The following is a 19226-nucleotide window of genomic DNA, read 5'->3' as shown; positions in this document are numbered from 1 at the left end:
GCGCTCTTAAGGGGCAGGTACCCACGGATCCCCCGCAGTGGTCTCCAAAGCGTGGGAGGGGGTTAGTGAGCTCCCAGGCGGAGCTGGAGAAGTCAGCGGCCGCACGGGGCACCTCGTGGGGGGACCTGCAGGAAAAGCTGGGCTCGGCGATCACGCGGGCGCGCGGCGGTCGGAGGGGGCGCTGTCCGACGGCACGTGCGCGGGCGGGCGTGAGCGCGCGCTGGGAGTGGTCGCGGGGCGGGCAGGGGCGGGGCCGCGGCGGCGCGCGGACGCCGAGCTCGCTCGGGCTGTGCGCGGCTGCGGCTCGGCCACGGGCAGCTGCGGTGGCGGCGGCGGCGGCGGCGGCGGCAGAGCCTAGCGGTCGCAGGGATTCGCGGGCGCGGATCGCGGAGTGTCGCCGGCAGGGACGGCCGCCCGAGGCGGCAGCGTGCGGACTAGCAGACCTCGCCTCCAGCTTGCGGGAGCTGAGGACGTAGCGGGGCCGCCTCCGGGCCAGCCTCTCCTCGCTCTGCCAGCCGGCCCCGGCGCCGAGGGCGCGGCGACGCTCGGCCACCATGGGCTGCACATTGAGCGCTGAGGACAAGGCGGCCGTGGAGCGCAGCAAGATGATCGACCGCAACCTCCGGGAGGACGGCGAGAAGGCGGCGCGGGAGGTCAAGCTGCTGCTGCTGGGTGAGCGCGGCCGTGGGGACGGGGCCCGGGCCGGGGGACAGCGGTGAGCGAGCGCGGCATCCCAGTCCCTCAACAGCGCAGGCGGCTTCTTGGCCGCGGCGGTGACTGTCGCGCGACCTCACTGGCAGCCCAGAGTGTGGCGGGGCGGCGGGACGCGTGGGAATCCGATCTTTGAAGTTGAGCTTTGCCCTCCCTAGATGAGGGACAATTCGGGACCACAAAGCCAAGCACCCCCTCTCCACGGAAACCCGGTGGTGAGAGGTGTCGTGCCGCGTTGCGCTTTGCCCACGCCTGGAAAGTGCCACGTTGGGTGGCCTCGGGGCTCTCTTTGTGGGTCCTCTTCCTCTGCGGGGTCTCAGTGATCTTCCTGTCAACTTCATATGGCGACTCAGTGAGTGGAAAAGAGCGCTGAGATTTTCCCTGCGTAAGGACTTGAGCTGCTCTGGAAGCTGGATTTTGCCTGGGTGGGGGATGGAAACCACCAAAGTTGGCTTACGTTTGCTCTCATAGTAGGAAGGGAAAGAGGCTTCGCGGGTGAAAACAGCCCTGACAGGTGCGAAAGGCTCCTCGACCACAGGGTCGTTCCTCCACTGCGGTGTTCGCTCCAGTGAGGTTTGACAGCTGCACACCATGCTTTCTTTCTTCATTCTTAACACTGTTTTGCTAATAGGCGACGTGAAGGTCTTTCTTCCAGTTTTTTTGAACGGAGGAAAAAAAAAAAAGAGTAGATCCGGATTTTGATTGAGCGATATAAGGAAAATATTCACAGGTTATGGTTTTTTTAGATCTGTGAGTCAGGGTTTTTCCTTTTGTTTGTTTTTCTCCCACACTGTAGGTATTTAGGCAGATGATAGATTTCTTAGAATCTTCGTTTGCACTTCCAGCGATTTGCTTGTGTTCTTCTCACAGTTGTGATAAAAGAGAAACATCGCTGCACAGATCTGCTTTTTAGTAAGCTCCCGTTTCATTGGTTTAACGACTGCAGAAAGATGGTGGTTATTTCCTTCTTTCTCCATTACTAGTAGGCTTAGAAGAAGCAAACTTGGCATGACTAAAAGTAATAATGATCTGAGTCATTTTGCAAGCAAACTGTGAAATAACTTTGCATTTTAAAGACCTGGGTGGTGTTTTTCACCCATCACAGCCTCCCCATAAATCTTTCTCTGTAAATAGGATTGACTGAGTTTTTATATTAAAAAGATACTGTCTTTCCATGAGATCGGCGTGTTTTTAGAATATTAGCCACAGAACCATGTAACTTACAATAAACATAAAATAAAGGGATTAGACAGTTCTTTCTCTGTGGCTTCAGAGCACCTGCTTGGAAGGTCTCCTTGGTTGTAATACTGTTCTCAGTTGGAGCTACCATCCACCACATTTAAAGCAGTTGTAAAATGAGCCCTCCCAGTGATAGTGGCAGCTTATCTTTTAATTAGACACCTATGAAAGATTTGAAAAATGGAATTTTTGCAAGCTTCAGAATGCAAGGTATCTCTTTTTATCACTGTTGACGATTTGAAGTTGATAATTCTTTGTTGTTCTCTGTGTGTGTGGAGGTATCCTGTGTGCTGTTGGATGTTTAGCAATGAAGTTGACCTCCACCCATTAGATGCTAATTGCTGCTCACCCTTTCTAATCTCCTAAAATGTTGCCAAACGCCCCCTGGAGGCAGAAATGTAACCTCTGCGGAGAACCACTGTTTTAGATTAATAATTAAATATAGTTGAGTGTGTAACATGCAGCTGAAGTTGATCTCTCTTACCATCTGTGGGGAGTTAATGAGAGATGTACCAGAGTCCTGATTTTCAGAAGAAATTATACAGTTCTTATTCCTCCAAACCAGTGCATGAGAAGGATTCTAAAGTTATAAACAAGCAAACAAAGAAACAGTGAAGGAATTCCTTTAAGTGTTGTTTCTAGCTTTGAGGTTTTGCTTTCATCTACAACTGTATTTTCTGTCGAGAATTCCAGCCCACCCCTGTCTTCCTGTGCACCACTTCATCCGACACCCTAGTTCCCATTTAAGAGAAAAAAAAAATCCTTGTGTACTTATTTCGCAAATCTTAATTCTTGTAATAGTTGAAAATTTTTTCCCCAAGTCAGACTTAGCAGTGAACTATGACCTTTAGTCCAAATTTGGATGTTTAAGGCTGTGTGCAAGTAACTCTATGGTGTCATCCACCTAACTCATGGTAGCTGGTCAACTGAGATGTAAAGTGGTATCTAAGTAACCCAGCAATACCACCTGGACTCCTAGGAGGGTGTCTTCATCTTCATCTTCATCTGTTTAGTTTTGCTTCTCAATAATTTACTTAAAGATACAGCATAAAAACATTTAAAACAGTCTATTTAGAACATTGCATTTTTTGCATGAAATAATGCATTGTTTTAAATATCTGAAGTGAGAGACTCTTGCATAAGATTTGCAAATAATTAGTAACTATTTGGGTGCTGGGTGTGTAGTATTTACTATTTGAATCATAGGTGTTTCCCTGTTCCCTAAGTCCAGAGATTCAAGCCTGCACCAATAGAGAGGACCAAATCTTGTCTTCTGACCTGAAGGGGATCAGGCTGCACTTTTGGTCACTTAAGTATTTCAGTTTAGTTTCCAGCTTTCAGTATATGAATCAGTTAAGATGCTTACATGATCCATGCAGATATTTAGCACTCTTTCCACTGTGTATGGATAACTGTTCCAGAGGAAAATACCTTTTACTATTACATCTTTGAGAATTCATGATTCTAAGGTCAGTAGAATTACAATTAGGACATTGTTCAGTTAGACTATGTTGGACTCCTGTCATTTATTAAATTGCATTTGGTGATGATTTTTTAAGATAAAAGGTACTAGCTTTAAAAAAAAAAAAGTACAGTTCTCAAGAATTCGCTGCTCAGTTGCAATCTCATTGCAAAGGTTTGAGCTGTATTTTCTTTTATTATAGCAGACGGTACTCTATACTCACTTCCGCACACAAGCAAATCACCCCCAGAAGCCGACTTCCCTCCTTAGCATAGCATACTGTTATAGTTATAGGCTTGGGGTGGGGGTGGGGAGTCGGGTGGGGACTTTTAAGTTTTCTGCTGACGGGCATTTTCTGTTGCCCTTCAATCAGCAGTCCTTCCACTGCCTTTGGACACATACTATGACTTGTGTAGTTGAGGAATTCTTGCTTTATCAGGTTTCCATTTTTCATTGCTTTAGCCATTTCCCAGAGCCTTAGTTATCAGAGAGGCAACATGTTCCCTTGGACGAGTCGACATGCCATTTCCCCCTGGGTTGTGTGCTTCTGTGTCCCTGTCTATTTGTGTTAGTAGTTATTCTAGTTGGAGCTACTGGTTGTGTCATTGTGTGCTTTGCATATGTGGAGTTTCTCTTGAATCCACTTCCCGTCCTCCCACTTCTAGCTCCAGGCTCCCTCTGCCTCACAGCCTCCTTGCTGAAGATTTCTCTGCTTCTTCTTGGCCTTTTCCCTTTGCCTCTCTTTCCTCTCGTGCTGTGTGTCAGAAACCGTTCTTGCCTTCTCCATTGCATGCCGAATGAACATCTGTTTTAGACCCGGCTCCTCTCCGCCAGCATCTCAGCGTTTCCAACAGGAGCAGTTAACAGGGATTAAGAATATGTGCGGTTGATGTCTAGTGTTTGGTCTTCTTGACTGCCTGAGTCCAACTTCTGTGAACACACCAGGGGACAAAGTCCTTATGTTTTCTCTGTGTTCCACACTTTCTTTACAGGCCTTTTACTTTGTCATGTGTAAATGTGTGCTAAATTATGTAAAAATATGCCAGAATATATTCTTCATAATTTCCCACTGTCTGTAGGAACAAATAGCAGCCAAACAGCGTTAAAGAAAAAGGACTAGTAAAAATGTGAAAGGACCAAAATGAAGGAATGATACCTAAAATCAAACAGAGTGCTTTCCCACACCAAGCTTATTCTTAGATAACTCTAGTAATCGTTAAAGTGACAGTGCGTTTTGTTGTAGTGGGGTCTACTGTTTGCAGTGTCCTAATGATCCGAGGGCATTTTACTCTTGTTTTTGGTACACGTAGGTCCTCTGCTCAAGTGTTTAGACCATGATATTTGTGGAATGTATCACGGACAGAAGCTATAATGCCTGCCTTATAGGATTTAGTGAACGGCTTCAGAAACAGAAGAGTTATCGTCTAGAGTTTGGGGGGAAATGTTGGTAAAACTTGAAAATATGTATTGTAAGCTTTTGAACCCAGCCACAATCTTAATTTTTCTTTTGTTATTTGTTCTCATTGCCTTGGGACATCTAAGATCAACACATTCATGCAAGGCAAACGAAGTGTGTTGGTCACATTCTTAGGTCACATATTTCTTGGTCACATGTTTTGCCATGCATTTCCCCAGAGGGTGATTCCCTAGGGTCAGGCACTGGTGAGCTCCAGATCTCCGATGGCATTTGAGCCTATGAACGAAGGGCCACCGAGCCTTATCTTGTAGTACTCAGGCTATCTTTTATAATAGTTTGTTAAATGATGGTTAGAAATCTTAATACAGCTAGGAGGAAACAGTTTTAAAACCAGCATTCATTGGCTTATATTAAGTGGCTTCAAATTAAAGAATATTTGATATGGGGCTCTGGAGGGCAGATTTCCCAAACAGGTTTCCGGTGGGTTAAGACGGTAGGTAGGTGAAAGTCCCGAGTCAAGCCCCATCCCTAGAACCTGTGAAAAAGGAAGTCTGTTGTGGAGGTTCTCGGGATTGCTCTGTTCCCTGGCATTCCTCACATGCTCTAGAGCAGTGGCCCTCCACCTTGCCACTGTATGACCCTTTAATATGGTTTCTCATGTTGCAGTGACCCCCCAGCCTCGTCCCGAACCATAAAATTATTTTCATTGCTACTTGATAACTGTCATTTTGGTATTCTTATGAATCATAATGGTAATGTGAATATTGTTGGAGACTGGAGTTTGCCAAAGGGGTCATGACCCTAAGGCTGAGAATTGCTCTCCAGGCAGCTGCATGTCTTAATTAGTTTATAGTAGGCCGCTGCTTACTCAGAGCCAACAGTAGCCAGTGAGCTTTTCCTCCCGTTTCTCTTCTTCACTTCTTACAGCCTTTATGATTTTATCAAGCAAATCTACAAAGACTTATAGTTAATACCTGCAAAGTGGATTTAACCACATAAGGCAACATTCACAGGTTTTCAGGATGGGGCTTGACTGGGAACTTTGACCTTACCTACCATACCCAAGTATGCCACTGTCAGAGCTTCCAGTCTGTTCTGCACCCCATCTTCTCCACTTCTGTTCTTAACAGCACCATGGGAAACCCCAAAGTCTCTTATTGGGTGTGAGTGAGATTCTAGGTATGTTTTGTGCAAAGTAAACAAGTAGAACAAGTTGTCTGTTCTAGATGTAATTATGGGACAAGAGGAGGCCATGAATTCTGAACATCCCACCGTACAACCATTCAAAATGCAGTTCATAGGGATGGAATCCTCCTTCAGCCCTCCCTAATCCCACCAGGTGTCCAGGCAGGGAGCATCGCTGCTGAGGGTCTGCACCAGGAGGTGCTGCATCCTGCCCCTTGGCCATCCCTGCTTCTTCTTGGGTGGTATCATGTGTGTGCAGCTCATAGTTATACCTTCCCCCTTCTTCACTTGATATTAGCCAACAGGCCAAGAGGCAACAGACCATTTCCTTACTTGCTCGTAGAATGTAGATGGTCTTATATCATTATTTCATTTTTTCCCACAACATAATTTTCCCCACTTCCCATAGGATGAAAAAGCTACCCAAACAGAACACACCTATAATACTATAGTAATAATGATTTATTATTATCATCATCATCATCATCATAAAAAGATGAAGTCTTTTCATTTGAATGTCTGAGTTGGGGGCTTATAAGTTTGCTTCTCATAGGACCCAACTCAATTAAGCTTTCAGCTATTTTGACAAGTACCCTGTCTTAGTCAGGGTTTCTATTCCTGCACAAACATGACCAAGAAGCAAGTTGGGGAGGAAAGGGTTTATTCAGCTTACAACTCCATTCTGCTGTTCATCACCAGGAAAGGGTTTATTTGGCTTACACTTCCATGCTGCTGTTCATCACCAAGGAAGTCAGGACTGGAACTCAAGCAGGTCAGGAAGCAGGAGCTGATGCAGAGGCCATGGAGGGATGTTCGTTACTGGCTTGCTTCCCCTGGCTTGCTCAGCCTGCTCTCTTTTCGAACCAAGACTACCAGCCCAGAGATGGTCCCACCCACAAGGGGCCTTTCCCCCTTGATCGCTAATTGAGAAAATGCCTTACAGTTGGATCTCATGGAGGCATTTCCTCAACTGAAGCTCCTTTCTCTGTGATTACTCCAGCTGTGCCAAGTTGACACAAAACTAGCCAGTACAGACCCTTTACTCTTGTCCCTTACAAAATGTCTTCCCCACCTTTCCTCACTGCCTTTAAGGTACATGTGTGTCCCAACAGTGCATACATGAGAACTCAGATACTTCTAACATGATGCTTTAAGAAATCTATCAGCTGGGCCTGGTGGCACATGCCTTTAATTCCAGCACTTGGGAGGCAGAGGCAGGCGGATTTCTGAGTTCAAGGCCAGCCTGGTCTACAGAGTGAGCTCCAGGACAGCTAGGGCTACACAGAGAAACCCTGTCTGGAAAAACAAAACAAAACAAAACAAACAAAAAGAAATCTATCATGCTCTGTCTTTCTTCTGAGTCCTTTCGAGGAGAGAACTCTGTAGTATGTATACTGAGCACACCAGGGCAACGTGGTTTGTATCACGTCAGGCATATGTTAAAGCAGCTCCCACCAGCCAGGTATCTCTATGATATTTTATAACACTAGGAAATGGGTGGTGGTTGTAATTTTATATTCTTTAATCCTGGATAAGTTATATACCTATGGAACCTGAAATCACTGGTGTCTGTATTGAACCCATGGTACTGTACTCAAACTGTAATGTGAAAAATTAGTCTTTCTCCCTCTGCCTTGTTAATGAGGTAGTTCTTGATTATCTAGCCTAAATATCATTCTTCTTGATTGCACCATACTGAAATTGCTGACTTAAAAAAAATGGTTGACTTGCTCAGTGGGATTGGCTCTTAGAAGAAGAATCCTGTGTGGCTTTTTTACTGTCTGATCGGGTGGCCTGTGGTAGCCTTCTCTTCATTATCAGTGAACTGAGTACATATCCGAGTCACATTAAGTTTGACTGAGAGGCTTTATGCAGAAAAAATTGGCACATTTTTGTTGTATCTGGGATAATTTGGATGAGTTTTGATTCAGCATATCTCCATTTATTTTTATTCTATGTGGTGCTCGTTAGAATAACTAAAACTTAATAAGTTACTCTTAGTTGTGGGGTAGATTCTTCTTGCTTGATCAGAAAGCACTGTCATTGGGTAAGTTAAGTGACAGGCTGGAGAGTGCTTTGTTGGTGTTGCCTGTTGTTGATTCTCAGTTCTTTGCTTTGGACGATATTGTCACACGGCTGCTTCACATTTGACTTTGTAAAATGCATGGAGTCCGATATGGAGGCATGCCCTACCATAGTGGTGTGTCACCTGGGATAATATGAAGCCCAGCAGAGTATAGCCAGCCCTCACCCGCATTGTGCTCCCTCTGTGTACTTTTCCTTAAGTGGTAGGAATTATTACTGGTGGTGTTTATAAAGTATGTCTTATGGTTCTGTTATCCGTGTGAGGCTTACCAGGTGTATTTAGAGAAATAATATATTTATATTAAAAGACCAAACTTCCATGGCCAAAGGGAGCAGAAGGAGACTAGAATGAATAGTAGAGGGGTGCACTTCAGTTTGGGGGATTTTCGTGTTGCAGAATGCCCCAGAGATTACTTTGTCTATAAACTTGCCAATCTCTCTTGTGCTTTTCTGAGCATATTTGATCCTAATTGGCGGTGAGCTCTGTGTAGTGTAGAATCCCACTGAGTCCTTTGCTCTCAGTGAATAGTTTTCTTCCCTTAGATGTATTGAACTTCTCCAGAGTGAAGGCAGGTGACTGAGAATCTAATGGTAGTTCTTTTTCTTGAGACCTTAAGTAGTCCACATACTCGAAGCTCCCATGTTCTCCAAATATATCTAGCTCATGGGGCTGGGGACAGAATAAATGAATGTACTGAAGTTCTCAGAAAATGGCCCATCAGTTCTTAATAGAGACTGTCATCAGCACTGGAGGTTCAGGCCTGTCTTATGCTTCAGCCATTTACTGCCTTAGTCCTTAATGGTTTTGTTGACTTTCTTAGCAAAGATGTGTGCATAGCGAAGGCTTCCAGAGGTAAAAATCAATTTTATTTATTTCTGCTTCTACCACAGATTCTTTGTAGAGCTTGTGTTTCTGTTAATAGCCCCTTCACTGGCACTACACCAGACAATGTGCATTGTTTAGAATTCTGCAGCGATGAATTTTAAGAACATTTAAGACTTTATAAGTGATTTAAAAGTATTTTCCTTCCATGTTATTACTCAGTGATCAAATGAACACCATTTTCCGTGCATCCTTTCATTTTATACTTTTTCTTAATTTTTATTAAATCACACAAACCTGTAACTGTATATTATGAAAGATCATTTGGACAGATTCAGATAAGTATGTTTTTTGCATGGGGGAGTTGATTGTTTTCCAGACATTTGAAATCATTCTGAAATTTATCAGACTTTTGATTCCCAAGATTTTTTAAAAATAAAACTCTAGACCTACTCTGAAATTTACTTTTTGGGCAAGGAGATGCATCTCTTGCAAAGTGGTAATAGCTCTTAAGCTCTTATTTTAAGTTATGAGTTATTAAACCTGTTAGTGTTTGTACTCTCTGATAAACTATAAAAAGAGTCCCTTAAGGTTCAACTTGGAGTTATAAGAAATGCTTTCTGCTTGCATTGCCCTCCTAAGATAGGGTCATGGGCTTTTTTTATTTGGGGAATTTATTTACCTAATCTGTATTGTATATTTTCCTCCTTGGAAACTTACCTTTTTCTTGGCAGTCTCAACCCACACTAATTCTGTGAATTCAGTGTTTTACATGCACAGGTCATGTAGGTAAAGCTGCAGTGAGGCCAGTACAATACAGTGGCCCTTAGAAGAAAACTTGTGTGTGGCTTGGCATTTCTTTTTTTTTTTTTTTAAGTAAAAATATTGGCTATTTTTTCCTTTAATCTTCAGTTAAAGCATGATTATGATTGCTACTCAGCATTATAAGCCAGAAGTCTTGATCTTTCCTGGGTATTCCCACATGCTTACATTTTAGCCCACTCTCTGAAGATCCTCTCCAGCTTCTGACTAAGGAGAACTTTGCCTCTCATTTTAAACTTGCCAGCCAGGAAAGCCTTCTGTGGGTTTATCTTACCCACAACTAACTGTGAAGACAGAGTCAGGGATGATGAAGACAGTGTCTGCAGGAAGCTGGGCCGATCCCAGGTACATGTCCCCCGCACCATTCTTGGGGTCAATGGTCCACTGCAGAATGGTCTTCCCATCTTTGGTGATGTCAAGCTGAAAGATAGCATTCACTTTCTTTACCAGTTGACTCCCACTTCTTTGGTGTGTTGGCTAATGTCCTCAAATACCGAAAAGTTCTGAAAGTCTGACAGTTCTAGAGCCTGCGGCAGGGCCCACTCTGTGGCCCATCCCAGAGCCAGAGACTGGCAAGTCTGAGGCCTGTCCCCTGCTTTGATCTTGGCCTGAGGATCAGGTCTCTTCCACATCTTACTGTGGTACTCTTGACCTTGCCATCTGCTCTGTGAGTGGCTGTGGCCACATTAATGGCTACAGGTCAGATTGTGACATCAAAGGCAAGGCTCAGGCCTCAGGCCTCAGGCCGAGGCTAGTGTGTGTGCTGCAATCTCATTGGCCAAACAAATCCTAAAATATGACATAGGGTGGAGGCTCAGACAAGCTATTGTGAGGTAGAAATATGCCACGCCCCCCCCCCCCCCCCCAAGTACTACCACCACCAGACCAGACCAGACCAACTAGAACTCCTAGCGCCACAAGGCCAAAGGGGATCAGGGAACCTGGCCCCAGAATGTTCACTGGTGACATGGACAGGTCTATCTTTCCAAATCAGGCTCCCCCCAGGTTTCAGAACTGGCTGAAGGAACAGTTATTTTGATTTCTTTAAAAGTACCTAATGAGAGGCCCATTGGACACGCAGACTTTGTGTGCCCCGGTACAGGGGAACGCCAGGGCCAAAGGGGGGGAGTGGGTGGGTAGGGGAGTGGGGGTGGGTGGGTAAGGGGGACTTTTGGTATAGCATTGGAAATGTAAATGAGCTAAATACCTAATAAAAAATGGAAAAAAAAAAAAAAGTACCTAATGCCTAAGTCACAAATCCTGGTTGTAGATGTGGGTTTATCCGCTCCCTAGCAGAGGGGGAACCAGAATTAAAAGGAGGGAAAAGCAAAGACGGAAAGATCTTCCCCAAGCAGAAGAGCCTGCTGGCCTCACGTGGTAATTATGTCACCACAGCCCCTGCTCTGAGCCATGGTGATGAATTCTAAGCCAAGTGTGGTGGCGCACACCTTTAATCCCAGCACTTGAGAGGCAGAGGCAGGTGGATCTCTGTGAGTTCAAGGACAGCCTTGTCTACAGAGTGGGTTCCAGAACAGCCATGGTGTTACTCAGAGAAACCCGATCTTGAAAAACCAAAAGATGATGATGATGATAATAATGAAGATGATGATATAATTTTAAGCATTCTACATTTGTTAGCACACCACACTTAGTTTTCATTAAAACCCCTGAGGTAGGCACTCTTTTATCCCTGTTGAGTAGATTTAAAACAAGACAAAACTGTGGGAAGTCAACTGATAGGAAGCAAGTGGCTTGGCATTTCTGTTGTTAACCCAGTCTTAAGCGGTACAGTTCACTTTGATATGATGGATACGTGCATAGCTGACCTGACTCTCCACATATCTTCCCAGTCGCTTGGATCACGGGATGTGTCGTGGCAGCGCTCAGTCTGGTTGGTAAATTTGCTCTGTTGATGGGACACTGCTCTGCATCTGAGCCCTCATTCATCTTCAGCTGCCTCAGCACCCGCGCCTCTCACCTCCATCCTCTCTCTCATACTGGCATTAAAGTAATATGAGACAAAGAAAACCATTCATATGTTCCTTAGTAATTAAAATCCTTTTCATAATATTTCTGATTTTGCTCTTGCTTTCTCATAAATGATAATTTAGTCAGTTATGAATAGATGACTTTTCCTTTTTTTGTGGTATTGCATATTGGACAGAGGGTTTCACAAGTGCTAAGCCAGGTTCCACATCACTGATTTAGATCTCCATCCTCTGTTTTCCCTCTCAAGGCACAGGATGGCCTTGAACTCACTGCGTATCCCACATGGGCTTTTAACCTGTAACCTCCTATTTTAGCCTCCCTGAAATTATCTGGAATTACAGACTTTTACCACCAGATCTCACTAGATTATGGACTTTTTTCACTGATGTAGAAGTGGTTTTATATTGTAGACTATTTCAGAAATCTGGAGGCCTTGAGAAATACAACACTCATGTAACCACACCTATCAGTATTTATTTAAGGAGGTAGTGTCTTGTCTCGCCTCTTCTTGGATGAAATACTTTATACTTAGGTTGGGCTTTTCCATAATTCTTGTTGCTACTTCTGTATGTTCAGGGTTCATTTCCTCTGTTCAGTAATACTTTAGCTTACCTTTTAATATGCTCACTTTTTACGGTGTCAGTGTCATTGCTGGAAATCATTTTGAAATCCTTAGTTTTGTTTGTTCATTTCTTTTATTTTCTAGATTTTTAACCACTGTCTTCAGTGTATGCATAGTTTGAAAAGTTGGGTGGTCTCCTTGATGCCACTTCATAGTAGAGTGTGTCCCCCCTGTAGCTCCTTCCCACGGTGCACATGGAACAGGAGCCCCTGTGAGCCTTGTGCATATTAGGATGGTTCTACTGTCCTATCAGTTTTGTGGAATGAAAGGGGAGGGCAGAGTTTTCTAAGGTTCCTAAGACCATTTGATCAAGGCTGAGGACAACATTTCTTATCCTTTGTTTAGACACTCCTCCCAACCCCACCTTTTCTTTCTTCTTCCATTGTTGAAGATACCACCAACCGTTGATATGTTAGATGAGGAAGATTTCTGTTACTCTGCTGGGCATCCTGATTGACTTCGATGGTAGCTGGGGTAATTCTCATCTGTTGGCAAACCCCATTGACTTGTCATTGCACTTGTTGGTCTACTAACAGATAGATAGCTCAACAACCTCGCTTTTGTCTTAATGGACTGTCTGTTGGTCCTTCCCAATTACTGTTTGCCTAGGGCATCCTACTGCTGCAGGGTCATTATGGGGAATCCGTGCTCTGAACTCTTGAGTACTCTGCTTCTTCTGTTCATTGCAGGCCTCAGGAGAAGTACACAGTGTGTGCATTGCTCACAGGTGCCCTGGGGTTGGGAACTGCATGTTCAGCCCTTCCTACATACAGTTGTCCACCAGGTTGCAGAGAGCCTCCTCCCCGGCTGGCCAGTTACCTCTAGAACTTTGGCCCAGGCGAGAAAGGAAGAGAGAGGTCTGACTCTGTTTTGCTTGTCCCCATCTGTCTTCTGTCTTTGCTACTGACTACCTCCCAAGCTTGTAGGTTTTGCCAAGAGGGTTGCCTGGGAAAGTAGGCCACTTAGATATTCTTCTATCTCCATCTGGTGACATGCATATCTTATTTACCCCCATTATTCTTCTAAGTACGAAAGAGAATAAAAAGCCCACCAGCAGATTTCAAAACACTAAGAACATTATCATCTTTTTAAGTGTGTGTGTGTGTGTGTGTGTGTGTGTGTGTGTATGTGTGTGTGTGTGTATGTGTGTGTGTGTATGTGTGTGTGTGTATGTGTGTGTGTGTGTGTGTGTGTGTGTGTGCGTGCGCATGTGTGCGTCTGTGTGGTGGTGTGTGCATATGAATGCAGATGTCAGGAGAGGTAGAAGGCCCCTGATTCCTCTGGAACTGCAGATGCAGGTTGTGGGACACGTAATATGCGTGTCAGGAATGGAACTCGGGTCCTCTGTGAGAGTGTCCTGTGCTCTTAACCACAGAGCCCTCTCTAGCCAATGAATATTACATTCTCTACTGCCTGCTCTGAAGTTAGGTGTATTTTTTTAACCTTTCTTTTTTTCCTCTTGAAATTCTTCCTCTTAGCCATCCCTGAAAATCACAGTTGCCAACCCACTTTTTTCTAGAACCTCTTTTCTTAAACTTATAACATGTATAGACAGATTTGAACTCTCGTGTTCAGATTGGTTCTCAGAAGGTACAGGATTGGGTCTGGGATTTTGCATTTTTTTTCTAAGACTCTCAGGGCATCCCTGTGCTACAGGGCCACAGGCTAGTCCATGGGACGAGAAGCATAGCCCTGGAGGAGAGAATCCTCCAAACATCATTACAGCTAGCGTTCTCATAAGTATTTTTCAAGTCTTGCCTTCTTTCTTCTTTTCTCAACATTCAGAATACCTCTCATAATCTTATCAATAGGGTTTAACAAATACCTTATATAATAAAGTGAGCTCTTACTAAGCCCTTTACACTAATTTGTCGTGCTCACCTCGTCTGGCAAGGAAGACACAACACGGTCGGATTCTTCTCAACAGCCTTTATTGCAGGAATGCCTCAATGCTGCTACGGGGACCCCGGGAACCCAGGGAGGACTCCTTATATACACCCCAGCACAGGGAAAAGCTTTGTATCCTCCTGGGATTGGTCAGTCTGCCGGCACCTTAATTTGCATACACCTGCTCGGGAGGGGTTGGGGCCAGATTCAGGCTAGCGCCTGCACAGTGGTGTTGTTTAAGTGTACTGGAAACCGGCGCTATCTTTTAGGCGTCGGCTGCCTACATCTCCCCCTTTTTTGTTTAGTAATATGATGCTGGACTAGGTCTGGGCAAATCTGTCCATCGGCCACGGCTCCTGCCTTAGGTCAATCCTTTCATGTCACAGCCTTACCTGTCATAGGGTTTCCCTACCGCCTCCAGGCCCCGTGTCTTAGGTTGGTCTGTGCATAAGGAAAGTTGCCCGTCACTGGATACTGTGGATCTGTGTGACTACAGCTGCCAGATGACCTAGGGCGAACTCTTAATTTTTTAAAGAGGCCAGCCAAACATTGGGAGATGCACCATCTTAAATCGCCATCAATGCTTGGTACACCACTGCCTAATACTGAGCATGCTCTCGTTTGAGTCGACACAATAGCCAGATACAAAAAACACAACCCAGGAGGACCACTGCCCCCCAGGCCAACATTCTCGCCCATTCCTTAAAAAATGAAAAGGCATTGGTGATCCAGGAGGTGAAGTCCCCCAAGGTGACAGGGTCCAGTCCAGTGCTGTTGAGTTTGGCAATCTGGAGGAGCAGCTTTCTGGACAACTGCTCCACTTTAGCCGAACCAATTTCCTTTAATGTACTCAGATTGGGAGACACATGAGGATAAATCCACAATAGAGGACCTGACTGCCACAACACTCCTGTTGGTTGACAGAATGTCTTCAAAACGCATAGGAGGATGTCCTCTCCTTCTTTCCATCTATACAGCTTGGCCTTTTCTAAACACCTTTCTACCTTTTCTAATGCTACTTGGGCCTCAGGGGTGAGAGCACGAGGTGACAAAAGCTGTGGATCACCCTTCAATATATCAAAAAGAGGGATTAATTCAAAATTTGATAGCCTCATATATGGACGAATCCAATTTATATCTCCCAACAACTTCTGGAAATTATTCAATGTTTTCAAATGATCTTTACATAATTCTATCTTTTGAGGTGTAATAAAATGTGGAATAATTTGAGCACCCAAGAACTCTCCTAAATTTCCCATTTGAACTTTATCAGGAGCTATAAATAATTGTTTCATTTCTAATTCTTTTACTAGTTTAATATAGGCTTCATCTAAACTTTCTTTATTCTTTGAGGCAAGAAGGATATCATCAATATAATGTACTATCCTTAATTTTGGGAATGCATCACGGACAGGTTATAGGGCTTCTCCTACAAAAAGTTGACACATAGTAGGACTGTTTGCCATCCCTTGAGGTAAAACTATCCACTGATACTGACATATACATATTTGTCAATATTTCTCCTGCTTACATATCATTTTTGTGCTATGCATTTCTGATATAAATCTGGGGAGTAGTTTGAGTAGGACATTTTGAGGAAAAATAATTCAGTGTTATCTTCCATGGAAACATGCACTTCTTAAGCACTGACCCAGAAACATAATTAGTGACAGTCAATCTTCCATTTCTATGTGTGGAAGAGCTTTCATGTGAAGCCCCTTTGATGATAAGATTATTCAGGTCTGGCTGGAAGTGTCCTCGTAATGTTTTTATGACTGTTTTTTCCTGTTAATGTTCATGATGGAATGCCTTTGTTGGCCATAAAGAAGTTGCTCTTTGGTTGAACGCTGTGTCTCCTCATCGTTTCTGCTAAAATCTGGATCTTAATGTAATGACTAAGCCTGGAGCCCGTGGGAGGTCCCAAGGGATGGGTTTCCGAGGGGCATTTCTCCTCATGGGATTCCAGCTTTCAGAACCAGGAGGAATGCTTTTGAAGTTGCCTAGTCTGGTTATGGTATCAGAACAATTCAAACGAATTGAGACTTTTGCAAAGTGTGCGAATGACAGAGAAATCAGTTGAAGAAGTTTAAAATAACTGGCCTTGGAATGATTGACAATGCCATGATGTTCATAACCAAATATTCCCTGTATCCAAAGTTTCAGCATACTTTTTATTGTATCCAGAAGGGAATTTAGAACTTAGACCACTTACTTCTCATTAATAATTGTAAGTACTTATGATCAACTATAGCCCATGTTCTTCAGCTTGTTTGATTCCTACATATCATTTGTGTACTGGGCTTACTCGAAATTAGTTGTAACATCTGGTTCTTAAACATGTGTAATTCACTTAACAAATTTTTATAGAATCCCAAGTCTATGCTTGCAGGACCCACATATCTTAGAATGGAACAATCTTTGGGAAGCTAATAAGAGAGAAAACAGCCTTTGAACATTGGCCATCGAATAACACAGTCTAGTTGTTTTGGCCTGTTTCATTATAATCCATTACACAGATTATGTAACCATACTAATGTTGGCAATGGAGATCTTCCTGCTGTGTTGTAAGTCTGCTGCCTTATCATACCATGTGCCTATGTTCTTGCTGTTTGATTTTTAAATTCCTAGGTTAATGCTGTTGAGCTTTTATAAGGTTTACACTCATAGGGACATCAGAAGAGTTTACAGGGCTATAATGTTTTAGCTCTGACATCATAAGGTGTCAGGTACCAAGATGCTTTTCATGTTGTTATCTTGGTAAAAATATTTCACAAATAAACCCAGGATTTATTATTGTACATCGATACCTGTCCAGGTAGGTATCTTATCTTCCCGTGCTTTCAGGTCCAATTGTCCCCTGAACTTTGCCACCTCTCTTTGGCATGTGGCCTACTCCACCCTCCTTTCCAATTTTCATCTGAATCTATCTGCTGCAACAGTCTCTTATCTGGTCTTCCTGCCTGCATAACTTCCACCTGTAAGCCTCTTGATTGACAGCTTGAATCTTAGTGGCTGCTCGAAAGTCCTTCATGGTTCCCATTATTTAAAGACCAGCACCCTAATCACTAGCAGGGTGTTAAGATTCTGTGTGGTTTGGTTTCCACTCTGCCTCTGCATATTTCCCATGCCCCTGCTTTGCCCTGCTTTGGCTATGACATCATGTATAGTAGATAGTGCTGATCCCCATGCCTGCCCTCATGTTGTTCCTCTTCCCAGGAAGCCTTCCCTCTTGTCTGTGTCTGGTCCTGCCTATGTAAATTCAAGAACAGAATTTGAGACATGGATTTATTTTTTCAATATTGAATATCAGGATTTTTAGTGAAATAATTTTTTATTGATTCCTAATCATGATTTAAATGTATTTCAACATCATTTGAATATATATAATTGCATAAACTTGTAATTAGTCTGAAGATTTAGATAACCCCAGAGCCAAACCAGTGCATACAAAGTTAAAAAGTGGAGCAGTTTCCCGAGCACCACATCCTCCTTGCTTGGCGTGATGCCACCTAGGAGGCTCAGCTTTGCACGCTCCATGCCTACTCCCGAAAGCCAGGATGGCTGTGTACTCTCCTTCTCTCTCTCAATTTGCAACACCTCAGTTTAGAGTGGCTCCATCTTCTTTGGTAGAACAAAAATTTCCTTGTAGCATCATGTGTAATAGGAATCAAAAGGCCTACTTTACCTCCATATGTTTGCTTGCTTCCCTCCCTCCCTCCCTCCCTCCCTTCCTCCCTCCCTCCCTCCCTCCCTCCCTCCCTCCCTCTCTTTTCTTCTCTCCTCTCCTCTCCTCTCCTCTCCTCTCCTCTCCTCTCCTCTCCTCTCCTCTCCTCTCCTCTCCTCTCCTCTCCTTCTTCCTCCCTCCCTTTCTCTCTCCCTCCCTCCCTCTCTCTTTCTTTTCTCTGAAAAAACCAAAACCAGCACCACAACACAACAATCTATCTGGCCCTCCCTAACATTAACATTAATATTAACATTAACCTACCGAAATGCAGGCAATTACCAGGCAATACTACTAAGTAACTGTCTATCGGGGGCAGTGGTGGGGATTATATGGATCCAAACCTGTGTCTGGCATGGATCCTGCCCTTAGGAAGCTTAGTGGGAAAGAAAAACAGACAGGTCACTCATGTAACAGAAGGCAGAATGCTGAGCAGTGGGATTTACACGGGTGCAGGAAGCACCTAAGCGGCAGTGAGTGTTTCAGCTTCTAATGCTGATTGGCTGGGATATGGTGAGTATGAACTAGAGAGGACTCAGAAGAGCATAAGCTGCTCTTGCAGAAAAGCCCAGTTTGTCTCCCAGCATCTAGATTGGACAACTCCAGACCTAGGAGAACTTCTGCCCTCTACTAGCCACTCTGGGCAAGTGCATGCATGAACACACACACACACATATGGCCACTCTGGGCAAGTGCATGCATGAACACACACACACACACACACACACACACACACACACATACATATGGCCATGCTGGGCAAGTGCATGCATGAACACACACACACACACACACACACACACACACACACACACACACGGCCACTCTGGGCAAGTGCATGCATGAACACACACACACAGACACACACACACACACAGACACACACATATATACACAGGTAAGTAAAAAATAAAAATGAATTGTCTTTTCTTTTTTCCCCTCCCCCATCTCTCCTTCCCTCCCTTCCTCCCTCTTTTTTTTTCTTTCAGAGCCTATTCTGTATGTTTCCTTTTTTATTGACTTTTTAAAAATTGTGTGTATATACTTTTCCTATTCTTTTTCATTGTCCGCGTTTCTTTGCATTTTCTAGAACTAATATAGTGTTAGTGTCATGTCATTTCTTCATGTATTATTTCCATTTTTTAACCTGCCAAATCGATCTTCTAAGTCCTTTCCTACATTAAAATCTGAGAAAAACTTGCTTATGTTATTTCAAAAATGTGTACAACTGTGAATGTAAAAGGGTCTCACTTATGAAGACAG

The 19226-nt window shown here is 43.9% G+C and overlaps 1 protein-coding gene and 1 pseudogene across 1 annotated transcript in view; one reads left to right on the top strand and one right to left on the bottom strand.

Moving 5' to 3' along the window:
- Window positions 1–310: 310 nt before the first annotated feature.
- Window positions 311–19226, top strand: part of Gnai1 (guanine nucleotide binding protein (G protein), alpha inhibiting 1) — a 95279-nt gene continuing 76363 nt past the window's right edge. The window contains exon 1 of the mRNA NM_010305.1: window positions 311–672. Coding sequence (NP_034435.1) covers window positions 555–672 — 118 coding nt within the window. The 5' untranslated portion in view covers window positions 311–554. The remainder of the gene's footprint in view (window positions 673–19226) is intronic.
- Gm3527 lies at window positions 7276–10483 on the bottom strand (annotated as a pseudogene).

This window comes from Mus musculus, chromosome 5 (genome assembly GCF_000001635.26).
Source record: "Mus musculus strain C57BL/6J chromosome 5, GRCm38.p6 C57BL/6J".
Lineage (NCBI taxonomy): Eukaryota > Metazoa > Chordata > Mammalia > Rodentia > Muridae > Mus > Mus musculus.
The sequence above is the reverse complement of the archived record's forward strand: the minus strand, read 5'-3'. Positions and strand labels throughout refer to the sequence as shown.